Genomic DNA, 24,359 nt, shown 5'->3' with positions numbered 1-24,359 from the left:
TGAAGAAGGATCGTGTTGTGAGTGAACCTATTTCAAACTGTGATGTTTCTCCTCATCCTCCCCAGGTACTTTAGTTGCCTCATTGTGTCGCACAATGGAGAAAACAGTAGTTTCCAATTTTATAATGTCAATCGGTGTACTTCCATTGCCCCAGTCCTTACTTTCCCAATTAGGTTTTTAGCCTGAGCCTTCCACAGTCCAGTAGTTGGAGAGGTAACATTGGCCTTTCCATTCAAACACTAACCTTAAGAAAAACTTTAAGATTGTGTCGTTTCAACGTGCAAATATTGTTGAAACGTTTTAAATGGTCCTCATTTTCTTGAATTATTCACTATTTAATCTGGAAATAGAGTTGATTTAACCAAACCATGAACATAAAAAATGGTAATATAAATAAAATGTTTTAATGGTTTTGGACGGCACTGATTTACAAGGTTGTCCTGCTGAAGGTCGTTCGGATCATAAAGCACTCAGTACGTTGTTATTTTGGAAATAACGACAAACAACCCACTGCACGCACACACGCACACACACACACACACAAACACACACACACACACACACACACACACACACAGACACACTCACGAGTGACCAAAGAAGGGCTGCGAGAGATGAGATTGCGGACATCAAAACAAGCATCAGAACTGAAAAATTAGTTTCCCCTCAGGAGCAGTACAACACACACAAACACACACACACACACACACACACACACACACACACACACACACACACACACACACACACATTCAGACATACATCTATAGGCGGTCAGTCAGATTGACAGCAACATCAAGGCTCATCATGAACGTGGTTTCTTTGAGGTTCTTGTTTCAAAATAACTGTTGACTGCTCGATGTAACGATGTAGAATAAGACAACGTATCTTCATACCACGGGTCGTATATACCTATATTCTTGCTAAAAGTTACTCAACATTTTTTGTACGTTGTTTTACTACAACAGTCAGCAACATGCATTAATTCTGCAACATGATTACAGTGTTTTCAAAATAAACTTCCTTCTTCACAGGAAACTACTCAGTCTCGGCAACAGGCTACCTAGTCAGGTTTAGAAAAGATGGTGAAATATTGAGTGAGGGTTTAGGAAACGATCGTAAAATACTTATTGAGGTGTAAGAAAAGATTGGACGTATGTAGTTAGGTTCAGGCAAAAAAACTACTTGGTTAGGTTTAGGAGGTAAACAGAAGTGCTGTTAATGACATACACATGTTTCGTTTCAGTCAGCCACCTTTATTATTGCCCTTGGGGAAGTTCCTCTCTGCATTTGACCCATCCTTGGTTTTTAAGGAGCAGTGGGCTGCCCTGTGAGGCCCGGGGGTTATGTGTCTTGGTCAGGGACATTTCAACATGTGAACTATGGGAGGACTCAGCCACGGCCGTCCCTCGTGGAACAAACGGCCTCCTGTCTGGTTGTTGAACCCATCATCTCTCCCCCGTCCTATAAATGTTTTTGAGGTATTTTTACTTCCACGTTCATGATTACGTGGATAAATGGACTTGTACTTGTATACGCTTTTCTAGTCGTCCAACAACTCAAAGCGCTTTAACACTACATGACATCATTCACCCATTCACACACTGATGGGAGGAGCCACCATACAGGGTGCCACATTAGTGACATCAACCATTCATACACATTCATACTCCGTAGACGCAGCTACCGGAGCAATTTAGGATTAAGCGTCATGGCCTAGCGGCGCCGGGGATCGAACCGCCAATCATCTGATTGAAAGACGATCCTGCTCACCACTGAGCCACAGTCGACCCACAACATATAACATCTGAAAGGATTTTGTTAGCTTTCTTATTAGGTATAGCTGAAATTGCTGGATGAGAGCGGCCTGAATAATGACACCATCCTCAGATTGGTAAGATTGCGATTAATCGCGAGTTAACTATGACAAAAATGTGATCAATCAACAGCACTACAATAAACACAAGTATTGTAATTAATTGGTTCCACTGTTTTCAATGGGTTAACCCATCCTGTAGTCCAGTTTACATCTAGATTTCCAAATAAAGCATCTTATTTGTGCTTTTCTCACAAAACTAAAAGAGCAGTTTACATTCTGTTACATATTTATACATGTTTACTGTGAACATAACACTGACTCAATAAAGCCTAAAGGGATCTAAAAATTGTAGATCTCATAAACTGTTTAGGCCATGAAGTTAGACCACAGATTGTAGGAGATAATATTTCTAGTACTATCTATACCTTATTTTTTTAACCTTTTTTTCTACCTGAGTTCTTGAAGATTTATACGACTTGCCCGAGCAAAAACACCAAACCACAGACCAACAACAAAGGCTTTGTGACGGCCCAGAATATGCATGAACTCACACACCGTCTCCCTGCTCTCACGATTAAATCATCTCTGTTCACCTCGACATCAGACGGTGTTCAAAGAACAATGGCTCTGAGTTTCAGTCAGCTTTACGTTGCAGAAGAGAATTTGTTTACGCTTCACATGCAGAATAGAAAGAAGAACAAAGAAACACGGAAAATGCAGCGAGACACCGAGAAAGCAGCGCTAATAAAAATGAAATCTATGCAAAGTGATAACTCATTATCGACTGAGGGAGCGGACCACCTCTGTGCAGGGGTTTGGAGGAAGTTGCGTAAGATGAACAAAAGCAGACAGTGTGTTTTCCAGATGTCACATACTGTATGTTACTATATCAGCAAAATGCAAACACATTTCCAACAATCCCACTCAGGAATCGGGTACGCTTCAGAGAGGAACTAAAAAGACTTTGAGCTGAAGATTTGGGTCCGTGCCACAATATCCAGATGGTTTATCATGCAATTCTTGAATCTTCTGTGATTGTGATCGTGGTGATTCGTAAACACGACAAACACACCAACGTGAAGGTGGAAGAGAGGGAGAAAAGATTAAATAATCCCTTTAAACTGGATGAAGTCAAGCAGATCTTTCCTAAGATTCTCACTATAACACCTGTCTTTAAACAAGATTTTCTACTTTTTCCTTCCACTTGTTTTTTCTTATTTCTCATAAATTATGTTTCCAGACAACTAAACGTTCATCTTTAATTATGTTTCCATAGAAATTTATATTTCTCCCAGATTATGGTCGCAGTTTTAAATACATAGTTCATGTTTTAAATTTAAACTGAAGCAACAAAAAGGTTTAGGCAACAAAACTACGTGGTTGGGTTTAGTAAAATAGTGTGGATTGGTTTAAAATACATCTTTGTTATGAATAATGTAAATGACTCTTTGTTTTACAGTGGACACGAGCAGCGGTCTCCTGAGTGAAAGGCCTGTGTTTGTTGGTCCCAGTTGTCTCTTAGTTATTGTTTGTGATGGGATTAGAACCGCATTCTCCTTCTGGCTTTTTGTGGGATCAAGAAGATAACTCAAAGTTTATCAAAAAAAGAAAGATAAAGTGGAGTATCTCAAAAGTAATTTGGTGCGACTTTATTTGAATATATAAAGTAAGAGACACGAAAGAACAAATAAAAAAAGAGATAGGAAAACATAGTGAGGATAAACAGATGTTTTTTTTATCTTTTACTGGCAAAAAAAACCCTCAGAGGTATCCGATCTGATGGCTGAAATGGCTCTGTCTGTGTGTGTGTGTGTGTGTGTGTGTGTGTGTGTGTGTGTGTGTGTGTGTGTGTGTGTTCAGAATGGCAGGGTGCTCATTTATGCCCTCCAGGACGCCGGTGTTGAACCAGATCAGCCCTGTGTTTACCACAGTGACCGAAACCTGGCTTTAAATAACACACACACACACACACACACACACACACACACACACACACACACACACACACACATATATACACACACACACACACTCACAAATATTATTCAGTTCAGCCTTTCAGCTAGATCATTCTCACTCTTAATAAAAACACAGGATGCAACCAGAAGAGCGGTGAATATCATTGGCATTATTGTGTAAATCTGATGTTTTTATTTTTTATTTAGAGTCTTTAGTATGTGAGAAAGAATATATATTTATCTCTAAACTAAAACTAAGGAGGACAGTTCTCTTATCTGCATTCACAGTTCATATATCACTTTTTTTAAAGCTCATGGGGAAGAAATTAATTCCCGTCAACAGCAGCATGGTTGGTTGTATTTGTCCGCTCTGCCAGCCGCTCCAGCAGATTAACATCAGCTTCTCCCATTTAAAAGATAAAAAAAGGAATTTGTCTAATCAGTGTATGAAAGTGGTTATTACATTTTACAGTTCGCAGATAGTGCAGCTGGTGGATAAAAGGATTTTTTTTTCTCCCACTAACAAGTCGTTTTAGTGGGTGAGACGACAGATGTCATTTTATTTTTTTACAGCTTTTTAAACGGAGGCTGGCGTTAAGATTTAGGCACAAGTGGAAGTGAAGTCTCACTTGTTGTCTGAAAGGCTCACTTTGTCTCAATGGCGGGCCGTCAGGGCCCTGCTAAGCTTTCTCTGCTGGCCTAAACAGAATCACAAAGTTATAGCTGTTTTATAATGTAGTTGTTTTCACAAATACACTACATGTATTATAATTATAATACACTACATGTATTATAATTATAATACATGTAATACATGTATATATATATATATATATATATATATATATATATATATATATATATATATATATATATATATATATATTGAAGAAGAAAAAAAAAGTCGGGAAAATTTAGTATTTTGAAAAAAGACCGGACCATCTGTGCGTCTGAGCCTCTTGACACACGTTACCCCCAAAACGAAACTCTGCCAGTATTTTTGTCTAAATTCAAGGCAGAATATCCTGAGATTGCCAAAAAAAACTGTGAAACCTTCTTTCATTTCAAACATCATGTCTTTGTGAAGCGGGGTTTAAGATGAGCAGATCATGACATAGAAACGATACTTTCTAATATTGACTCGATTTTGGGGCGTCATTCATGCCGAGTCGGCAACGGAATCGCCAACCGGACCCGGACGTCTTTCTTCTGGCGTGCTGGACTCATCACTCATCATTTTGGCTACCTGGGAAAGGTCTAAGATAAGCAGTAGACTGGACATAAAAGTCTAAGATAAGCAGTAGACTAGAAATAAAAGTCTAAGATCAGCAGTAGACTGGACATAAAAGTCTACAATAAGCAGTAGACTGGATATAAAAGTCTAAGATAAGCAGTAGACTGGACATAAAGGTCTACAATAAGCAGTAGACTGGACATAAAGGTCTACAATAAGCAGTAGACTGGACATAAAGCTCTAAGTAAAGCAGTAGACTGAACATAAAGGTCTAAGTAAAGCAGTAGACTGGATATAAAAGTCTAAGATAAGCAGTAGACTGGACATAAAGGTCTACAATAAGCAGTAGACTGGACATAAAGGTCTACAATAAGCAGTAGACTGGACATAAAGGTCTACAATAAGCAGTAGACTGGACATAAAGGTCTACAATAAGCAGTAGACTGGACATAAAGCTCTAAGTAAAGCAGTAGACTGGACATAAAGGTCTGAGATAAGCAGTAGACTGGACATAAAGGTCTGAGATAAGCAGTAGACTGGACATAAAGCTCTAAGTAAAGCAGTAGACTGGACATAAAGGTCTAAGATAAGCAGTAGACTGGACATAAAGGTCTAAGATAAGCAGTAGACTGGACATAAAGGTCTAAGATAAGCAGTAGACTGGACATAAAGGTCTAAGATAAGCAGTAGACTGGACATAAAGGTCTAAGATAAGCAGTAGACTGGACATAAAGGTCTAAGATAAGCAGTAGACTGGACATAAAGGTCTAAGATAAGCAGTAGACTGGACATAAAGGTCTAAGATAAGCAGTAGACTGGACATAAAGGTCTAAGATAAGCAGTAGACTGGACATAAAGGTCTAAGATAAGCAGTAGACTGGACATAAAGGTCTAAGATAAGCAGTAGACTGGACATAAAGGTCTAAGATAAGCAGTAGACTGGACATAAAGGTCTAAGATAAGCAGTAGACTGGACATAAAGGTCTAAGTAAAGCAGTAGCTCAGACATAAAGTCCACACGTCAAGTGTCTCCCATCACCCTGCTCAGGGCTCCCACTAATTCGGCGTAATGGTCAGTTGTGTATTTATGCACTTTATAATTGCTTTTTGCTGGTCGTATCATTATATTACGTCATATTTATAACGGCACATTTATTGCCCACACCATGAAGGCCGGTTCGTGAAAATATTGACTGACACAAAACCGGTCTGTGGCACAAAAAGATTGGGGACCGCTGCTCTACGGTGAGTTTAGTAACCACGTGACTCTCAGCTGTTTGCATTAAACAGATTTTTTTAAATGTCCTGCCATGGAGAAGCCCAGTTTTCTAAATCAGGAGAAGGGATCAAGAGAAATCTGGTGAATGCAGCTAGATTATGGATGGGGGAAATTAAACTATAATAGTTAATAATCAATGCAAGCCTGCAGACGTATAAGGAGAAAAAAGCATGTTAAGGATCCATGCGCTCCAACATCTCAGACCTGTGTGGCAGGACATCTTTTAAAAAGCTTTTATCATTGCCTTCATTCTGTCTGCAGCAGTTTTCATTTTCAAAATCACCGTTTAAATCACTTAAATTATGCCAATATTGTTTCAAAAATTAAGTGGCAGTGGGGAAGAAATACGATTACTGACCAACTGAATGTACAGGAAGTGATCTGCATACAAATATGCTCCCAGTCACCTGGTTTCCTGAGTCAGGGATCTTTAAAAACTATAATAACCTAAAAAAAAGTAAAAACCTTTTTGGGTACAAGTTCCCTGATGTTTTGCAGGAAGAAGAGTGAGATGGTGCTACATATTGTTTTGTGTGTCCTCCCGACATGCCACCTAACGTGTACTCTCGCAGTTTGTGCAGAACACTGTGTCGGATTTTTCTTCAGGAAGGAGTGGAAAAGCCTCCTGGAGTTATTTTTGTGTGAAAACACTGGCTTTCCCTGCAGTATGACAACTAACTGTTTGCACGCTAGCAGCTTCTGTCAGAAAGAACCACAAGCGTCACTCGAACAGCCTCGACAACAACACATAGTGAGACACGTATACACAAAATCAGGGATGAATCCGGACGCATAGTGCTTTGTTTTAATAATGAGTTAGGAAAAAACTTCATCATCATTTATGCCAATGCTGGAAACGAGTATAGTATTATTGTTGTTTTCATTGTAGTGTTTTACAGATCATATTGCTGTGGCAATCTCCTCAAGAGCACGTTGCGATTCAACATGTTCACATGCTCGGTCACTTAGGAACAGGTGCTAATTGCATCAGATCTTGCCCCTATTTTCCCTAAAGTATTAATTCTTATTTTAATCACTTTTACCTTGACAACCCTTCCTTTAAATGTCTACTATGAGTGGAACAGCTCGTGATATACATTAATACATGTTAACGATAATCAGTTGGCAGCAGGGAATATTGTCTTTCATCATTCTTTCCCCATGTCTCATAACGGCAGCATCATATTGGTTACTAGTACAATAATTAAAATATAATTATTGTTGTTGTGTTGCAAAAGGCTGCAGAGCCACCGGTCTCAGCTCTGATCCTCCTTTGTGCTAACAGCTTTCTAATGAGCCAAAAGTCAAATCCACATCCAGTTGCTCCAGAGCATTGTGTGCCTGCATCTCAGGAAGACAATAAAATGGCTTGTAGAAACATAAATTATATTGTTGGTTACAGATGAGCACTCATAGGCATTTTAAGGATTCCTTAAGTGTGATTGGACCAACATAAAGTATGTTTTGTACATAATTCCTGCTACAGTCACATCTATATACCTTCCTTTGAAATACCAAACAGTCTACTAGCAGAGTATTAAGTTTATTTCCACAATTTTGAAAACTGAAATTTAATTACTGACAGATTTTTTTCAATCATTCAAGTTTGGCTTGGTGTAACAAACGTGTGCACACACACACACGCACATGCACACGCACACACTTTTTTTTAACTGTTCGTTGGACAAAACAAGCAATTTCTTAATATCTCTATGTTTTTTTCCACTCCCTTCATAGTTTTGATGGACCAAACAATCACCGTGATAAAATGAGACATTGTATATATTAAATACAATTATTTAAGCAGCAAAACCTGCAAAGCAAATGGTGACAGAACTTAAAATATCTAATGTGTAAGCATGCGCTTACTGTATTGTAGCGGAGTAGCATATTCTTGGCTGTCGGAGTGTGTGAAATGTAAAAATGTGTGAGAAAGCGAGTGGCAGAGGTGGGTGAGGAAGAGAGAGAGAGAGAGAGAGAGAGAGAGAGAGAGAGAGAGAGAGAGAGAGAGAGCGAGAGGGAGGCAGCGAGAGAGGAGAGATTGAGCGCACAGTAGATGGCGCGTCTATCGGCTGTGCAACAAGCTGCGATCAGAGGAGCTGATGGGAGGAGGTGGAGGGCAGAAGGAAAAGCCTGAAAGGAATAGAGATCAATCAGGAGATGTGAGGATGTGAAATAGAGAGAGGCAAGAAGACAGAGGGATGGAGTGATGGAGACAGAGAGAGAGAGAGAGGCGGAGACTGTGTGCGGTGTGTACCGGCTGAGAACGGAAGGAAAACAGACGGTTGGGAAGCGACTCGGTGAGGACTACAGGAAATAAAGAGGAAAGTGATACACACAGCTTTGATTTACACGAGCATCACCAGAAAGACAGCCGAGATCTTGGCAGATATTCTCCCTTTTTTCCATGTCTTCATATCTTCAGAGTGAATCCCACTTCAAGCAAGGGGTTAATTAGATTCACCAAACTCGTTACTTCAAAGCTTCTTTTTTTTTCGTCTTTAAAAATGACGTAAAGAGGGGAAATCAATCCTGTGTTCTTTGGGGGATTGTGGTAGCTTCGTTGAACGACACCTGGATTGTGCCGTCAAACTTGGCTGCGGGTTTCTTGTTCTAACACTTTTCTCCATGAGGTAGGTTTCTTTTTGTTCTTTCTTCTGGTTTCACTTAAGGAAAATCAGAGAGTGCATGGCAGAGCTATCAGTGAAATGACAGAAAATATTGATGTAAGTAAACGGTAAAACATGAAGACGTTTGAGGAATCTCTCTGGGGGTTGGAGTTGATAAAGATACCACTCACATGTAATAAATCAGGGATTCTTCTTCATGTGTTGAGCTCTATAGCGCTTATTAGCCCTGTGGGATGTGAGAAGCCCCCCAATGAACCTCTTATCTGTATGCCGTGAGCTCTGAATGTGATGTGTGTGTGTGATCTTAAGTGTTGAGAGTAAGTGCTGAAAAAAGAAAAAGAAAACCAATTTCCTCTCCTTTCTCACAGTGCGCCGTCATGTTCGGAAGTCTATTTTTAAACCAAAGCGACTGAAACGAAATCACTGTGCACTTTTTACCTCTCCCCGTTCTCCTCCAGCTATCGTTTTTTTCAATGTGCTGTGGGAGTTGGGTTTTTTTTTTGTGTGCAAACTATGCAGTGTCTCTGCCTCTCCTTCACCATCACCTGCCAATGTGGCTTGGCATTGAGCTTGCAGACAATATTCAAGCAGGATGAGTCTCTCATCTCCTCCAGCTCCGTGCAGCCTCTCCAGAACAGCTCACTGTGTGGGTACAGCACTCGTGATCCCCACCCGTGTGAGGGTGTCGAGGTCCTGCAGCTCCTGCAGCTCTCCAACAGTAATAATTGGTTAATTAGCATCAATGTTATATATATATATATATATATATATATATATATATATATATATATATATATATATATATATATATATATATATACACACACATTCTCTGACTCTTCGAGATACCCCGTATCTGGGTTGATGGGTCATACATATACAGGACTTTCATCCTTGTGTCCCTTGAATATACGGAAGTCAACGCTGTCATTTGTTAGCCACGTGGGTCGCTGGTGAGTCAATACAACACCAACCGGGGTCTTTTCCTCTACTTAACTAAGTGGTTTTGTCGCCTATAAACCTAAACGTCCTACGAAGACAGAGGTTGATTCTGAAAAGACACTTTGCTAAGAGCTCGTACATATATTGAATAGCTGGTCGCCTACTGAGGCAGTAGTTTCAATAGTTGGATAAGCAAGCTTGAGACTGAATGGGTCGAGTGTCGCTGCTCTGCCAGATGTGAGCAGAAGGGAAGCGAGTAAGCATTGATGAAGCTTTGAAGGTTTACTGCAGGAGGAGAGGATCAGGAATGACACGGAAAAGACCGACGAGGTATAAACGTGCAGGACCGAAGCTTCTTTGGTCTTGTTGCCACAGTTTTATCAATGTCACAGGATTAAATTAGACTCCATTGAATACAGTTGACCAAGAGTATTCATCTACTTGTCTTGATTCTGTTGATTATCCGTGATTTTGACATGCGGAGGACGCTGATAATTTTGGTACCCGATATTGATGCAAGGCGGGTGTGTTAGACACACACGTCCACCCGAAACCTCTGAGTGTCTGGCAAGTTGTACTAATCAAGGAAATCTGTAAACCAAATTTTTTTTATTAAACAAGCATGTAGTTTTGGTCCAAAACAAGATCAAGTGACATCAACAGATGCATGTTTGAAATTATTAAGTTTTATTTCTAAAATTTGTAATTCAGTTGATTGTTGAAGAAATCCACTTGTATCTATAGTGCTTTAAAATGGTTATAAAGACAGATTCATGGCCACCACCATTAACATTTCAGCTTTTGCCAACATTTGCATGATGTTTTTAGCAATTAAAATGTGTTATGAGTAAAGGGATTTTGTAAACCTTTTAATTTAACTGAGCATGAATCTTTTTTTTTAACACATTGTCTTTTGCTGCTGACGAGGGCTTCCTGCTGTGCTGTTTCTGCACAGCATATCCCAGGGTGCTCTAGTCCATCACACAGTGTTGACCTGTAAAGTCTTTTTCTTTACATTGTATGCTGATAATATTTGAGTTTCTCTTCCTCTTATCGGTTCAAACCATATTGTTACAGTATTTATTGTGTGCCAGGTGTTTTTTTTTCTTGGGAAAGAAGTATGATACAGTTTCAGAATGTGGACATATGGTGAATCATTATTGTGCTGTTATCAATCAGTGATGGAAGCTAAACAGCCGAATATGAAACCGCCAGGATTTATTATTTTAAACATTAAATTGTCGGGTTAGAGATCAGAATTGTCTCCAAATAAACGTTCACGCTTCAAAATTCCTCTGTGTCTTAACCGATTTACATTTGCTCTTCTGACTGACGGATGATAAACATTATCTACAGCTCGCACGCCAACGCCAACCTCACTAATTGTTTGTGGACGAGCATGAGGTGACGCCGACGTGCTGAAAGACCACAACGATTTGGATCCTGTCAATCAAGCAGCATGACTCTGCACTGCAGGTCGAGGGTTGCGGGGGAGTGGCTGGCTTTCCTCTGCCGAGTGGACACACTGACATTTATATGTGCAAATGAGATGACGCTCATTTAATTCAGCATCACAGTATACGCCTGGCTGGGTAGTTCATGCACCTCTAAACTTGTGGGAAACTTAGGAGTTAAGCCAGCTTTGTAGAATTCTTCAAGGCTCTGATTTTAAGGGCTTGATTTGAAGGTTTAACTGAGAATTCAGATAATAGAGTATGATTTTTAGTTAGTAGAATATGGTTTAAACTCGCGATATACTCAGAGTGATATCCAAATTGGCGGTTTTACACTGGCATGAGGTCTTTCCACCAAAAATAAAGCTGCATTTGTGTTTTTCTGCTGCTGGAGGGTGAATTTTGGTTTATAGTCAGCCTATTTTCCTATTTTTTTTCAATGACAACACTTGAATTCTTGCATTTGACAGCCTTCAGTTGGATTTATTTTGGAAAGTGAAGGTGAGGCTGCTGATCAGTGAGAGCAAACAAACAAAGCAAAAGAAGGGCAAAGCACGCCGGCAGGAAGTCACCACACGTAGGCACGAACAGGGAGCCAGAGGGCTCGATGGTAAGACAGCAATCTGGCAGAGAAATGAGGTGTACTGTACATGAAGGGGAGCTGAATAGGGCATTGGAAACAGATGCACTGGTGGGTGTGGCAGTCAGGTGATGACTGAAAGTGAGAAACATCATGATGAGGTAGGGACTGCATAATCTATTCCCGGTGACGAGGCACTGAAGCTGAACTTAGCTCTACCTCTAGCAGCCTGAGTCACAAGTTGATTCAAAGGAAGAAGCTTAATGCACAATGTGCACAAGCAGTGCAAGACGAATGCTTTGCTGCTGAGAGTAGACGGGCTTTTAAGAAGATGTTGCTTCAAAGAAAAACAGTAAACATGGGTTTTTCTGACAGCTTTAGTGGGGTTGAAATTAAGGTTTATATTAAGTGGCTAAATGGTTTATTGTAAGTATTACAAATATCCACGTTTTGAAGGGCTAACATCCTGTTGTCGCAGCCTTCTCCTGGCTTTCGTCCACTGCCTCGTCCACTTTCTCTGAGATGCCCGGATGTGATAAATTGTCCGAATGAGGATGACGCTGCACACGATCGGACAGTCTCTTCTCAAAAAGTCACGATGTTAAGCGTCGTAATGTCAGTTCCTAAAAAGGTTGCGTAGATTGTTAGATGCAGCCTCCCCAAATCTGTGACTTTAAAGGTGTGTCAAACTGGGGTTTCATACATTGACTTAGCGGCAGTTGAAGCTCCGTGCGGCTCAAACCATCGATTCATCTGCTACTAGGGAGAAGCTTTCTGTTTTGGAAAAAGAGGTTCTCTCTGGAATTGGCGGTGGACAACAATTGTTTGGCATCTCTTAAAATGCCTGAGAGAAAAGCTAAATCAATTAGCCTCAGGAGGCATTTTGTCATTCTCCGTCGGGTTACCGGTGGCAGTCGGCCAGCGTCGGCTCACGGAGCAGAGACAGAGACTCGCTCCTGGAAACAAAGGCTTGAGAACGCCCGGCTTATTCGATTTGCTCAGGAAAGTGATTACACTTCCCAACAACCCTCTCGCCCTCTCTGTCAGCTGCTGTGTAACGGTGACACGCCCCACCAGGGCGTTCCTCCTTAATGCTTTTACGGCTTTACTTTAGAGCCCATCAGAGCCTTGGAGTGCAATCACTTTACCTCGTGTAGCAATCTGTTTAGGTTGCAAACTGAATTTCCTTCCTCGCCACCTGCGCGGTGGCGGCCCGTGTCTGTGTGTGAGCATGTGAGATATAATGGAAAGGAGGGTCCGCACATGATATACTGAATGTGTGTCTGTGTGTGTGTGTGTGTGTGTGTGTGTGTGTGGCTTCAATGTGCGTTGTTTGAAAAATTAATGATGGGATTGGACGGAGGTGGAGTGGTGATGATAAATCAATTAAGAGTGCGCAGGAGATTTCGGCTAATGAATGCAACAGCAGGGCCAGTGTCCCACTCTGCTGTGACTCAGTCCTTTGGGTGGGTGTGTACAAGTGCACATGTGTGTTCTTACTGGATCCCACTCAGTGGGAGTAATGGTGCGTTTTGCCTGTTTTTGAGTGCGATAACGAATAAAAAACACTGCGATCCCCTTTGTACAACCTGCTTCAGAAGAGCAACAGAGTTGGTTGCTTGTTAAAATGCCTTTAAAAATACTTTAGTCAAGAACATCATGACCAAGACCAAAGTGTACTGAGACCGAGACTGGACCAATACGTTGAGGGGGTCAAAACCAAGACCAACCACACTGCATGACAAACAAACCTGCAAACCATTGAAGCACTCCTCAAATGGATCTGAAAGATCCTCATTCTCATATAAACAGCTGCAGAAAACCAAGATTCCTCTTCAAGGCTCTCCAGCAGATGTGTGTCGGCTACGTAAAAAAGAATCAATTTGACATCAAATCATGAACCGACCACTTGACGTTTTTTTCCGTTGCTTTTGTAGTCATCTGATTTCTTCTTTGTATAAATTATGGATGCACTGCACATTACATGTCCTAGTCCTTCGACTGCACTAGGTTTTTGACTTCACTCTTTTTATTTTAATTTTATTATTCTGTTTGGGGATCCAGTTAATCCACTAAGCCAAATCCACTTGCAAAAACACATTGTCTTATTTTGCTCTATTACTCTTTCCACTTAATTACCCCTGTCGTTGCTATCTATTTTGTCGCTCTTTCCAACAGCTGTTATCACTCTTTTCTTCCCGGCTCTGTCTCTTTCCAACTGTCTCTCTGTCTCAGACGGCTTGTCGCTATTCTTCCAGCTGTCATTCTTTTATTCAGGATTAAAGCATCCTCTTAATAGTGGTATTTATTTTCTGTCAGGCACTCTTTGTCCTAAACAAAATAGCACGCTCATTACGCACGTTCACTCTTTCGAGACGCTTATGATCATTCACTTCTTATGTGGAGACACAAAAGTCACACATTCAGCTGGAGTTATGTACTTTCCTGTTTTCATTAATATTCTTTATTCAAGCGTTTAAATTCACGTTCAAATTTCTCAAACAGATAGGAGGACGTTTTTTTAGCTGTTTCTGATATCAACAATAAAAGTTTTTTTTGTTATTCATCTATCTTTAGTGTTTTTTTTAGATATTAAATAAAAGTATTCATGTCTCCTCCAGCAAACAGTCTATTTTACTAAAAATGAAAGAACACTGCATATAAATGTAATTCTTACTACAATGTAGTTTTAGGCAGCTATAAAGACATTTGTAATTGTTGATTAATGTAACTATCTTAATGTAACTCCTCTGAATACAATGCAACTGTTGTAAACACATATTGACAATTAACATTTTCATACAAAATATTTAATCATATTCCATACACAAACACAGGGGGAATGGCGTCTCCTCACAATGCGAGCATGTTTGAGTTACTTCCTCTGTAACGTTTCACTTGACAATGATTTTTTAGGGTTTGTGAAGAACTCGATCCATTCTCGGCTGCCTTCGCATGCCTACGCTCAGTAGTTTATGCATAATTTGTAATAAGTTGATCTATTTATTTATTTAGTGGATTTACTTAAATGCCTTAAATGCTTCAGAAAGATACAATCCTCTTTAAATCCTCTGTTTTTATAGTTGATTGTGTGAAAAGAAATGTGTTTTTTTTTAATAAGAAGATTGTGGCTGTAATATTGTTGGATGTAGGGCTCATAATGTTTATGAACATGAGGAGCTTTTCTTATGGAACAGTCTTTATTTGTTTTACGTGGTCTCCATTTTAAGTAAGCGCCCCTCTGCATCCATCCTGAAGCATTACATTTTTATGTCATAGAGAAGTTGAGACACCAGAGCAATACAGCTCACTGTTAAGTGGAGGTTGGTTATTAACTGGATTGAAGGTATTCTACTTTACGTTGGCTCCCAATGCTGCGCTTTGATTGATAGTCTGAATGGGATATTGGCAGAAGGGCTCGTCTGGTTACAGGAGAGCATTTAAGCTGCTGATCAATATGTTTACACAGCCTTTGGTAAGGAGACGTTCTGGGGAGCTTTTACAGGACCGGTCAAGACGAAAGTAATTTACTCAGTAGGCTTTGAAGAGACTGATGAGCTCAGTCAGGTTCCTGGCAGAACAATTGCAGGGCCTATTATTTAGAATATACATTCACGATAACACTTGTCTGGTAAGTTGACTGTAACATGTCAGTGCAGGTGAGATAAACAAAAGCAACAGTTCACTAGACACTGACACGCTCAATGTATGATCAATACGTATCCTGGTGAGGAAGGATACGGAAGAAAGGATTACGTCACTCTGAACACAATGCAACTTGTATTACACGTATGGGGTTTCCCAAGGTCAATTCAAGGTCGGAGTCTTTGTGGGGAAATACTGTATCGTAATTGGGTTTTTGTTTTGTGTGCCATGTGATTATATGTCTTGAAACGTGTTACGTGTAGTGCATTGTTGAATCTTGTGCATGTGTGCAGAGATTCGGTCAAACATCTTTTGAGAAGAGTTTCAGGAGGTTTATAAAAAAATGTGTTTCTGTTTAGTTTGTTTGTTTTAACTGCATTGAGATGTGGTTTGTCAGCAGGTTAGATACACAGAATAATACCAAGTATGAAGACAATGTTTGCTGTTCCATGTGGTTTTGTGGTTAAAGGGATGTAGCTGGTATCTGTGCTGAGGAAGCCAGGAATAACAAAACCAGAAACACAGTTATTCAAAAGTAGAAATGTACCTAAAAACAAGGTGTTTTTCTTATTTTCTTACTCATTGTTAAGAAGCATGACGTTGGTGTACTACTGAAAGTCATAAGTCCTTTACACACTAAAGACTTGCCAAATTAACAGCACAAAAAAATACTTGCCGAGGAATATTATATGTATAGGACTTTTATTGTGAAAGGTAAGATCTGAATGAGTGCATCTGGTCTGCGTTGCCTTTGTCAAGGTTGAAAGGAGTAATAAGGTTTTCCGTCATAATGTAATTGGTTGATGCAGTGCACATTCACATATGTACTGTGTTCTGGAAGAAAAATAAAGGGCTTTCCAGAAGAGGTTTGTGGAAGGATGGTTGGTTTATAAATTGTGTGATTTCAGCTTTGTTCACATCCTGTATCCAGATAGTCAACTGTCGGTTCTTTGACTACAAAGACCATCTTTGTCTAATCTTAACCACGTATTATTGTTGGCTAAACTCAACCAGATATTAACCATACCGTTGGCAGATCATAAAATACTGTGCTTTGTTTGGCACTGACCAACGGTCCATTTAGTCACTTAAGTGTGGCAGACAAACTAATACTAATATTCAGCTGTGTTCTTACATTCAGATACTCAGATCATCAAATTAGTGTCACATTTGGTTTCATGCCATCTCCTATCCAAAACCTGTAACCCCTACATAATGACTGGATACTACATCTTTGTCCAATAAACCCAATAACCTACTTAGATCCATGTGACTGAGGTTCATCAGCCCCAGTCTGCTTGTAATTGGATAAAGAACTAGACCAAACATAAACTTTTCTCGGCCAATTAAATTAAACGGTAGTTGTTTGTCGACGCTGCTCAATCCTCAAAATGGGAAATTGGCCCAAAGCCAAGCAAGTTTATTCTGTTGGTGCCATGAGCTGAGGCGGAAAGGGCTGTTTCACCCCGCATTCATGTCTGATTGGATGTAGTGACACCTTGTACACAACATGTACGGACACGTGCAAGAAACAAAACAGTGAATCAAGCAGACCATCTGAGATCTTCCTGGAAAGTATAATAACATTGTTTTATTGTGAATCACCACACAGAGACAAAATTTCTAAATTGTAGAAACTAGATGACTTTAACTTATTCCACTGTGACATGAGTGCATGCTGCAGCGTTATTCACCAGAGAGGGAGAGGTAAATCTGCAAAGTAATCCTTGTCATTTGCTGGCACTGAAGCGGACACTCAGAAAATCTCCCCTAATGGCTCGGGTACGAGTTTCTCCTTTGGGTCGCGTCCAATGTGAAATGACTGGGAAAGAAAGCCAGGGAGCGTTGCCAGAAAGAAGACATAAATAATATGAATAATATAAAGGAGGAGGAGGAGGAGCAGGAGTCACAGAGAGAGGAAGAAACGGATATAAAGGAGCGACAGTATCTCTTCTCATGTCTTGCAAATTGTATGTTTTCAAGAGCATTCAAGCATGATTGTGAAGCCGAACAATTATCATATTTATCGAGGTCTGTGAGTGTAAACCCTTGCACCTGCCCAAAGTTTAAGGTGAAAAATACATCAATAAACCCACTTCATTTTTTTTTATAAGAATACTTTACTAGAGCTTATTGTTGAATGCCGCTTACATTGGTACCTAAAAGGAATCTTGTATGGTGTTCATTTTTTTTCTTAGTCAGCAGGTGTTGTGGGTCTGTTGGACCCGCTGTATTTTTTTTTTAATTCAACACAATCAAATCATTTGATGTTAAAATACTCAACAGATGTGTCATTCATCCCAATTAAAAGCAATACAAACAGTTATAATAATTTAATTCAGGTACACAATTTCCACACTTTTATGAGCCTGGGTTCAGTGGACCCGAACATCCTGTATGTAATATAAATATGTAGGGGGGTTATGGTGTGCGGTCGATGAACATTTTGTCTGATATATATTCTTCACAGAAAATGAGCCAAGGCCAAAAAGTCTGAGTTTGAAAAAATAATGAATTATATTATTTTTGTTTTGATGAAAAATGAAAACAAGTCCCACAGACCAGAACACCATACAAGGGTTAAAAAAAAAATGTATGGAGGCAAGAATGTGCAATTCAAATAATTTGGCAATTTTTACCCACATTATTGGGCAAGGTAATTAAAAAGCAAGACTCATGTCAGGAAACAAGAGCACAAAACAAGAGAGCAAAATAAGAAAGAACAACAAGTAGAAAACCAATTATAAAAGCATATATAAGTACCACTTCTACCACTGTTATACCACTGTTAGAGGATTATTATTGTCGATCTCATCAGACCCCAGAATGGCCATAAGCAGGTCAGGCTCCCATTGTTGTCAGGTAGTTTGGTTTTCAGTTTAATTACTGCAGTACCCATGAGCCTCTAGCGCTGTTGCTATGCAGAATAACTAGAAAAGTCATAAGAATATAGTGAGAGCACATTCTGAATGCTTTGTCATTGCACTTGTAAATGATATACAGCTGCCAAATTGCGCCAAGATTAACCTAGAATTTGGAAAGTGGACAGATTTGAACTGATAAATTGCGTGTTTTATCTTTATCTTTAAGATTTAGGGGGTCGTGTCAATTATAAGCTGCGGGAATTTAGAATGTGTGCAGGCTTGTACCTATGCAACACAGTTGTTTCATCTTCTACTGATGTTACAACCACAAGAGTTTCATGCCAATACAAGTCTTGGAAGTGCGCCAATTAGATTTTCTTTTATACATGTATCTGGGAAATAACAACTTGGTTTTATCTTTGGCAGATACTAGTGTGTTCATGTCGCTTTGTAAAGTAAGCAAATTATAACCTTGTGTCTAACCTGCAGCTTCTGTATTTTAGTGTAAATGTTTTACACTGAGTATCTACAGCACAGATCCTAAAATCTCCTTAAATTAAATCAATAGCACTTAATCCTATTAATTGTCTTTACTAAAATGTAGTACAGTGGCAGAAGGAGATAAAGAATGACTGTTCTGGTATACCCAAGCTTGACTATCATAAAGCTTTAACAACCAAACATTTAGAATAATAACGGTCTAGTCTAAATAATTGGGCTTTAAAAATAAAATGATATGTGAGACAAAATCTTGGCTGTGGTCTAACATAAAACCCTTGTTCTGTAAAACATCAGTTGACATTATTACAGATTTCAAGTGTCTGATAATAAACATTGCATCTGGATTTAAGACATTTGTAAAGAGAAGTGTCCTAAAAATCCACATTATGAATAACGAATAGAAGAAAAGAGTCAGAGTTACAGTTCCTCTGTGACCACAGAAAGGTCACGTGAAACAGAAGTGCCTGGAGGATTAAATTAAAAACAGTGCGGAATGGAAAGAAGAAAACTTTCCTTACAAGCATTACAAACTAAATCAAGGAAAATGAATGTAAATGAGAGAAGAGGGTGATGTTTCTCTTATTAGACTTACCCTATGTGTAAGAAAGTTTGCCTTTGGCAAACAATCCAACAGTAGCCATAAACTCATGAGTTATTTTGTTTTAGTCCTGCACAGCTACACATATACCTTAATGTTTCCCAGATTTAAAATATATTTGTAAGTATAACTATCTTTCTTTCGAGGTATAAAGTGCTGGGGGTTTTCAGTGCTCTGAGATTAGTTGATTACTCGATTAGTTTGTCTAATGAGGAATAATTATGAAAACTATTTTCATTCTGCTAACTAAAAATGGAAAGCATTCTCTTGTACCCATTTCTTATTTGAGAGGATTTGTTGCTTTTTCTTTGTCTCGAATGAAACTTAATATTTTTATGTTTTGGCCAGCGTGGGATTTTGTAAATTGTAGCACACTGAAGGGTCAAACCGCCATTTGATTATTAGGTACATTATTAGATAATAAAAATGATGGTTAGTTGCAGCCCATATATATAAATGTGTTTTCTTCTAATATTCAGGGTGGTACATACTGCATCCACCATGGCAATACAGAGAGTTACACAAGTTATATAAAAGTATATTCTGAAGCATCATATCCACAACTTGTCTCCATTGCTTTTTTAGTTTTTAAATGTGTGACACTCATTTTCTCAATTTGGCTCGCTGTCTGAAAGCTCTGCAGAGACCAAGCAAAGAAGTTCTGTCAGATGGCCTTTCTAAATCTAGTTATAGCTCCAACAGATATATATGGTTCCCTGCTACTTTTATTGCCATAAAAATGGCAATAAAAATGAATGTAGTTGATGCTTTTGTACTGTACAGGTCACTAATCTCAGTCTGTGCCCATTCATATTGTTCCTTGTTTATTAAAAGAAAGTAAGTTGTTAACCATCATTTTCAGTGTTGCAATAATGTGTAGAGCATGTGTTTAAAGCCTCTATAATAAGTCTCCATTTTTTCCTATTTGATTTCACCTCATGTAATTACCTTCCACTAATTTAGCCTGCTTGAACAGTCACATTCATCAAGATAAAAGGCATAGACCAGCATGTGCTCAGAGTGCTTTCATTAAAAGTAATGTTTTTATTAAATTATTTATGAACAGTGTGAGAGTGACCAGTGATGTACTGCTACTAGTTTTCTTTCTTTCAGTCACAGTGAAACTGTTTCAGCCATCACATCTGATGCAAACAGTGTGAAATTGATCAATAAATCCATCAACGAATACAATTAAACCTATTTTATTAGAGTAATATGTCAAACAAGACACATGCGGTTCCATACTCATCTGTAAGTACTTTTTTCTCACCACAGCTTGAGAATGTTTTGACCATATGATTGTAGATGTAAATGTACGTCAACATTTGGTTCATACACATTCTGGGTTTCCCATCTGTGTCCACGGATTCTTGTAATTTTAAATGAATCATTTTATTATTACATTTGATGAAAGTCCTGAGGGACTGAAGTGCCTTCCGGGGGAGCTGGAAGATGAGTCTCTATAACGTTCTCTGGATATTGCTTTCATTCAGCATCAAAGTAACAAGTAATAGACCCAACGAGAAATTCAGTTTATGAATTTGTACGTATGTACATTTAGTCAATAGATCCCACGTAGCAGTAGTCAGTCTGTTCTGACATGGTCAGTGTGTTCTGTGCAAGGAGAGGAAATGTGTTTGCAAATACAGCACTTACTAATTGTTGTGTTCCACAAATATTTTTGCATGAATGATTGCACAAGTTGGTGCACTATTTCGCAGTGTTTTTCTATTTAAGCATTTGATTTTATTTTGAATTTAAAGTTGACATTAGATGTGTGTTCGATGATGGCAAAGAGGTATATCTTTATAACGGAAAAGAATACAATTCCTCAAATGTTCTTGTTTTCCACACTTTTCGAATTACTTCTATATTACTGTGTTTGATGTGTTTATGAGTATTTTATTTGTGTCTTCCCATTTTAGTCACGGACCACTGACTGAGTGGTTGGGCTGAATAAGCTTCCAAACAGCTTAATTAATGAACTACAATACAGTGAGGATTTTGATTGTAACACCCACTGACAATGTGGGAAACTAGATGAGACAGCCTGCGATATGTTCTCCAGAAATCGCTTCAATGGTCAACATGGAGCAGGTGTTGCCCCTAAAGAAGGCACAAAGGCTAAAGTCCATTCACCCAAGAAGAGGGCTCCAAACCCCAGGGTAGCGTTGGTCATTCGCGGCAAAATACATCGCCTCTTACAAGGGTCTGCAGATCACAACGTCCCAGATTCCCACCTCTATTATGGTGGTATTGAGGATGAGGAAGAGGGGGAAACACAGGAGCGCAGAAAGGAGCACAGAAGCAGATATCCAAAGGTTAGCTTCAGGGCTGAAGACTATTCTCCAAAAGTGTCAAACGGCAAAGGACATGGAGTAGCGCCGGGGCCGCCGTGTGTTGGAGAGGTAGAGCTGAACAGAGAGGGATGTATAAGACTACCGTGCACTTTGCAGCATAAAAGCTGCAGATCCACAGGAAATATAAAACGAATCTCTTTTGAGGGAGACCTTCGGGCAGCTCCTGAGCAGATGCAACCACCACCACACTATAACCCAATAGCCCCTGACATAAATGGTACCAAATTTGCAGGAGCAGCTGGTAGGGATTTTGCTTCACCACGTATTCGGCCAAAGCGACCCTTTTCTACTGGTGACTGTGTGGACTACAACTTCAACAGAGCTCTACCAGGTACGCTTGTGGAAGAGGATGAAGAAAAAGAGGAGGAGTCAAGTGCTGTCATTGACCACATTCTTAAAGAGCTGAGGGGGATCAACAAGATACAGGAGGAAATCTCAGACCTTCGGGATTATCTGACCTCAGTTCGAGGGTCAGTTGAGGAAGTGTCATCTTGTGTAGATGCTGTATTGTTGGAGATTGAGGGTATTCGTTCTAGCAACAAGGCGGGTTCGGGGGTTCACGCGGGTACTTGGTCGGGGGTAGGGTGCAAAGATGGGTCATCCTCCCGCAGAAGGCCTGCTAGTGCTTATGGCAGTTTAGGGAGTGCAATGCCAAAGTCTTTTTCAAATCTTTTCCCTCAAGTCAGCAATGAGCGTCATAGCGTCCATGGAGATTTACTGCTTTCAAGGGCAGAAGAGTCCACTGTCTCCCCAATTGCAGAATCAGTGGATCATCAGGAACTGGATGAACCAGAGGATGCCTCTGACCAGAGTTCGGATATCCCAGAAGGTGCGATAGCAAGAAAGCTCACCTTTGGCTACTTTGAAAGGCAGGATGGCCAAGAGTATCCAAGCACCAGCTCCTTGTCTTCTGGTCATAGCGAGTCAGACCTAGAAGGACCATCATCTAGCCATGGAAGGAAGCAGCAAAGATCTGGTGAAGGAGAGGAACATTGGACAAACACTGGACCACCACACAGTGTCTCTAGGGAATCTGCATGGCATAGGGAAACTGCTTACCGCAGGGGCAGAAGTCTGGATGAGCATGAAAGTGAGACCCCTCTCTGCTGTGAAGGAGCTGGGAATTGGGATCCCTACAGAGGTGCAAGAGGTTATGGTACTTCAGGGCATTGCTCCACAAGAAGCTCAGAACATATCTCACTTCACTCTGGGAAACATTACAACTCACCTGCCAGCATTTCTAGTCAGGAGGAGTGGCAGTCACGTAGAAGAAGACCTCAAACCCAGTCTGGGATTAGTAATCCAATAGATACAAACCTTGAGAAACCCACTGTGGCATACGAATGTTCTGCTGATTTGTCCTACCCTCAAAGTTCTGGTTACCATTCAGTTGATGGGCATGGTGGAGAAGCAGAGGAATTTGACTATGGGCAATCAAATGACCTGAGCTACACTGCAGACTGCCATGTCGATAGTTATCAGGAAACTTATTTAGCCTACGAAGAGTCTTCAACAGTCACATGGACTGAGACATCCTTATGTACCACTGTAGCTGATAGGCCATTCGTCCAAGAGACTGAAGCCACCAACCAAATCTTTGAAAATCAACTCCCTCGCTCTGTCAGTGCAGATGTCCAAGCTGGTGGTTTCAATGTCAAGCGCATAAGCCGAGCTGTGCTTGATTTTAGCTCCACCCTGCGGGGAGCATTGCGCAAAATTGAAGTACCTGGAGCCCAAAATCCTGGAGAGGAAGCAGACTTTGAAATGGCAATGCCGTCTGACCTGCCTACAGCTGATTTGCCTTCAAAACCACTCTGCTATGAGGAACAAGCATATGACCAAATCCTGAAAGGTAATGTGGGTGATGGTAGTAGTGCTCTTCAGGAATTGAGCAGACACAGTACTCAATTAGTGGACAAATCAGATCTGTTCTCAACGGAGCCTATGCTGGAAGAAGCCAACAACAGCCTTGCATTAGAGTCCACAGATACCTGCCAACACCCTCCTTATTCGGACAAGATACCTCTATTCCCAGAAGAACTTTCAATCTGCCCTGACCAAATGTCCAGTAGCACTTTGATACTGCCTTCACCTTATGGCCTTACAGAACAACCTTCTGAAGGTCTTGCAAATCAACCTTCAGATCTGACCATTAAAGACCAACTTTCGCAATGCACGACTGCAGAATCCCTCTCGGCCTCCCTTTCGGTTGAGGAACAACCTGCCACAAACACTGTGGAAGGAGATGCAGCGGAGCCACAATTAGAAATGAACCAGATGGATGAACGCAGGCTGAAGTGCCTTAGGACTTTTCAGCAGATTCTGCGGGAGAAGAGAGAATCCCGACGCAACCTCACCAGTATGTCCAGCTTCTCTCAGGAGGACTTCGAACCAGGTAGTCATTGTTGGACTTTAAGTTGGGATTATCTTGTGTTTTAACCTCGTCCATTTTGTCTTTTTCATTTGAGTAAATATGTCATCAATTAGACAAAATT

General features: G+C 40.1%; 1 protein-coding gene across 1 annotated transcript in view; it reads left to right on the top strand.

Moving 5' to 3' along the window:
* Positions 1-8,365: 8,365 nt before the first annotated feature.
* LOC137805059 (protein unc-13 homolog B-like) overlaps positions 8,366-24,359 on the top strand; it is a 77,513-nt gene continuing 61,519 nt past the window's right edge. The window contains exons 1-2 of the mRNA XM_068604727.1: positions 8,366-8,923; positions 21,430-24,259. Of these exons, the coding sequence (XP_068460828.1) occupies positions 21,562-24,259 (2,698 nt within the window). The 5' untranslated portion in view covers positions 8,366-8,923; positions 21,430-21,561. The remainder of the gene's footprint in view (positions 8,924-21,429; positions 24,260-24,359) is intronic.

Source organism: Clinocottus analis, unplaced genomic scaffold (assembly GCF_023055335.1).
Source record: "Clinocottus analis isolate CAN_PGR_092001 unplaced genomic scaffold, fCliAna1.0.p SCAF_7, whole genome shotgun sequence".
Classification (NCBI taxonomy): Eukaryota; Metazoa; Chordata; class Actinopteri; order Perciformes; family Cottidae; genus Clinocottus; species Clinocottus analis.
Note: the sequence above shows the minus strand (reverse complement) of the source record. Positions and strands in the feature narration are given on the sequence as shown.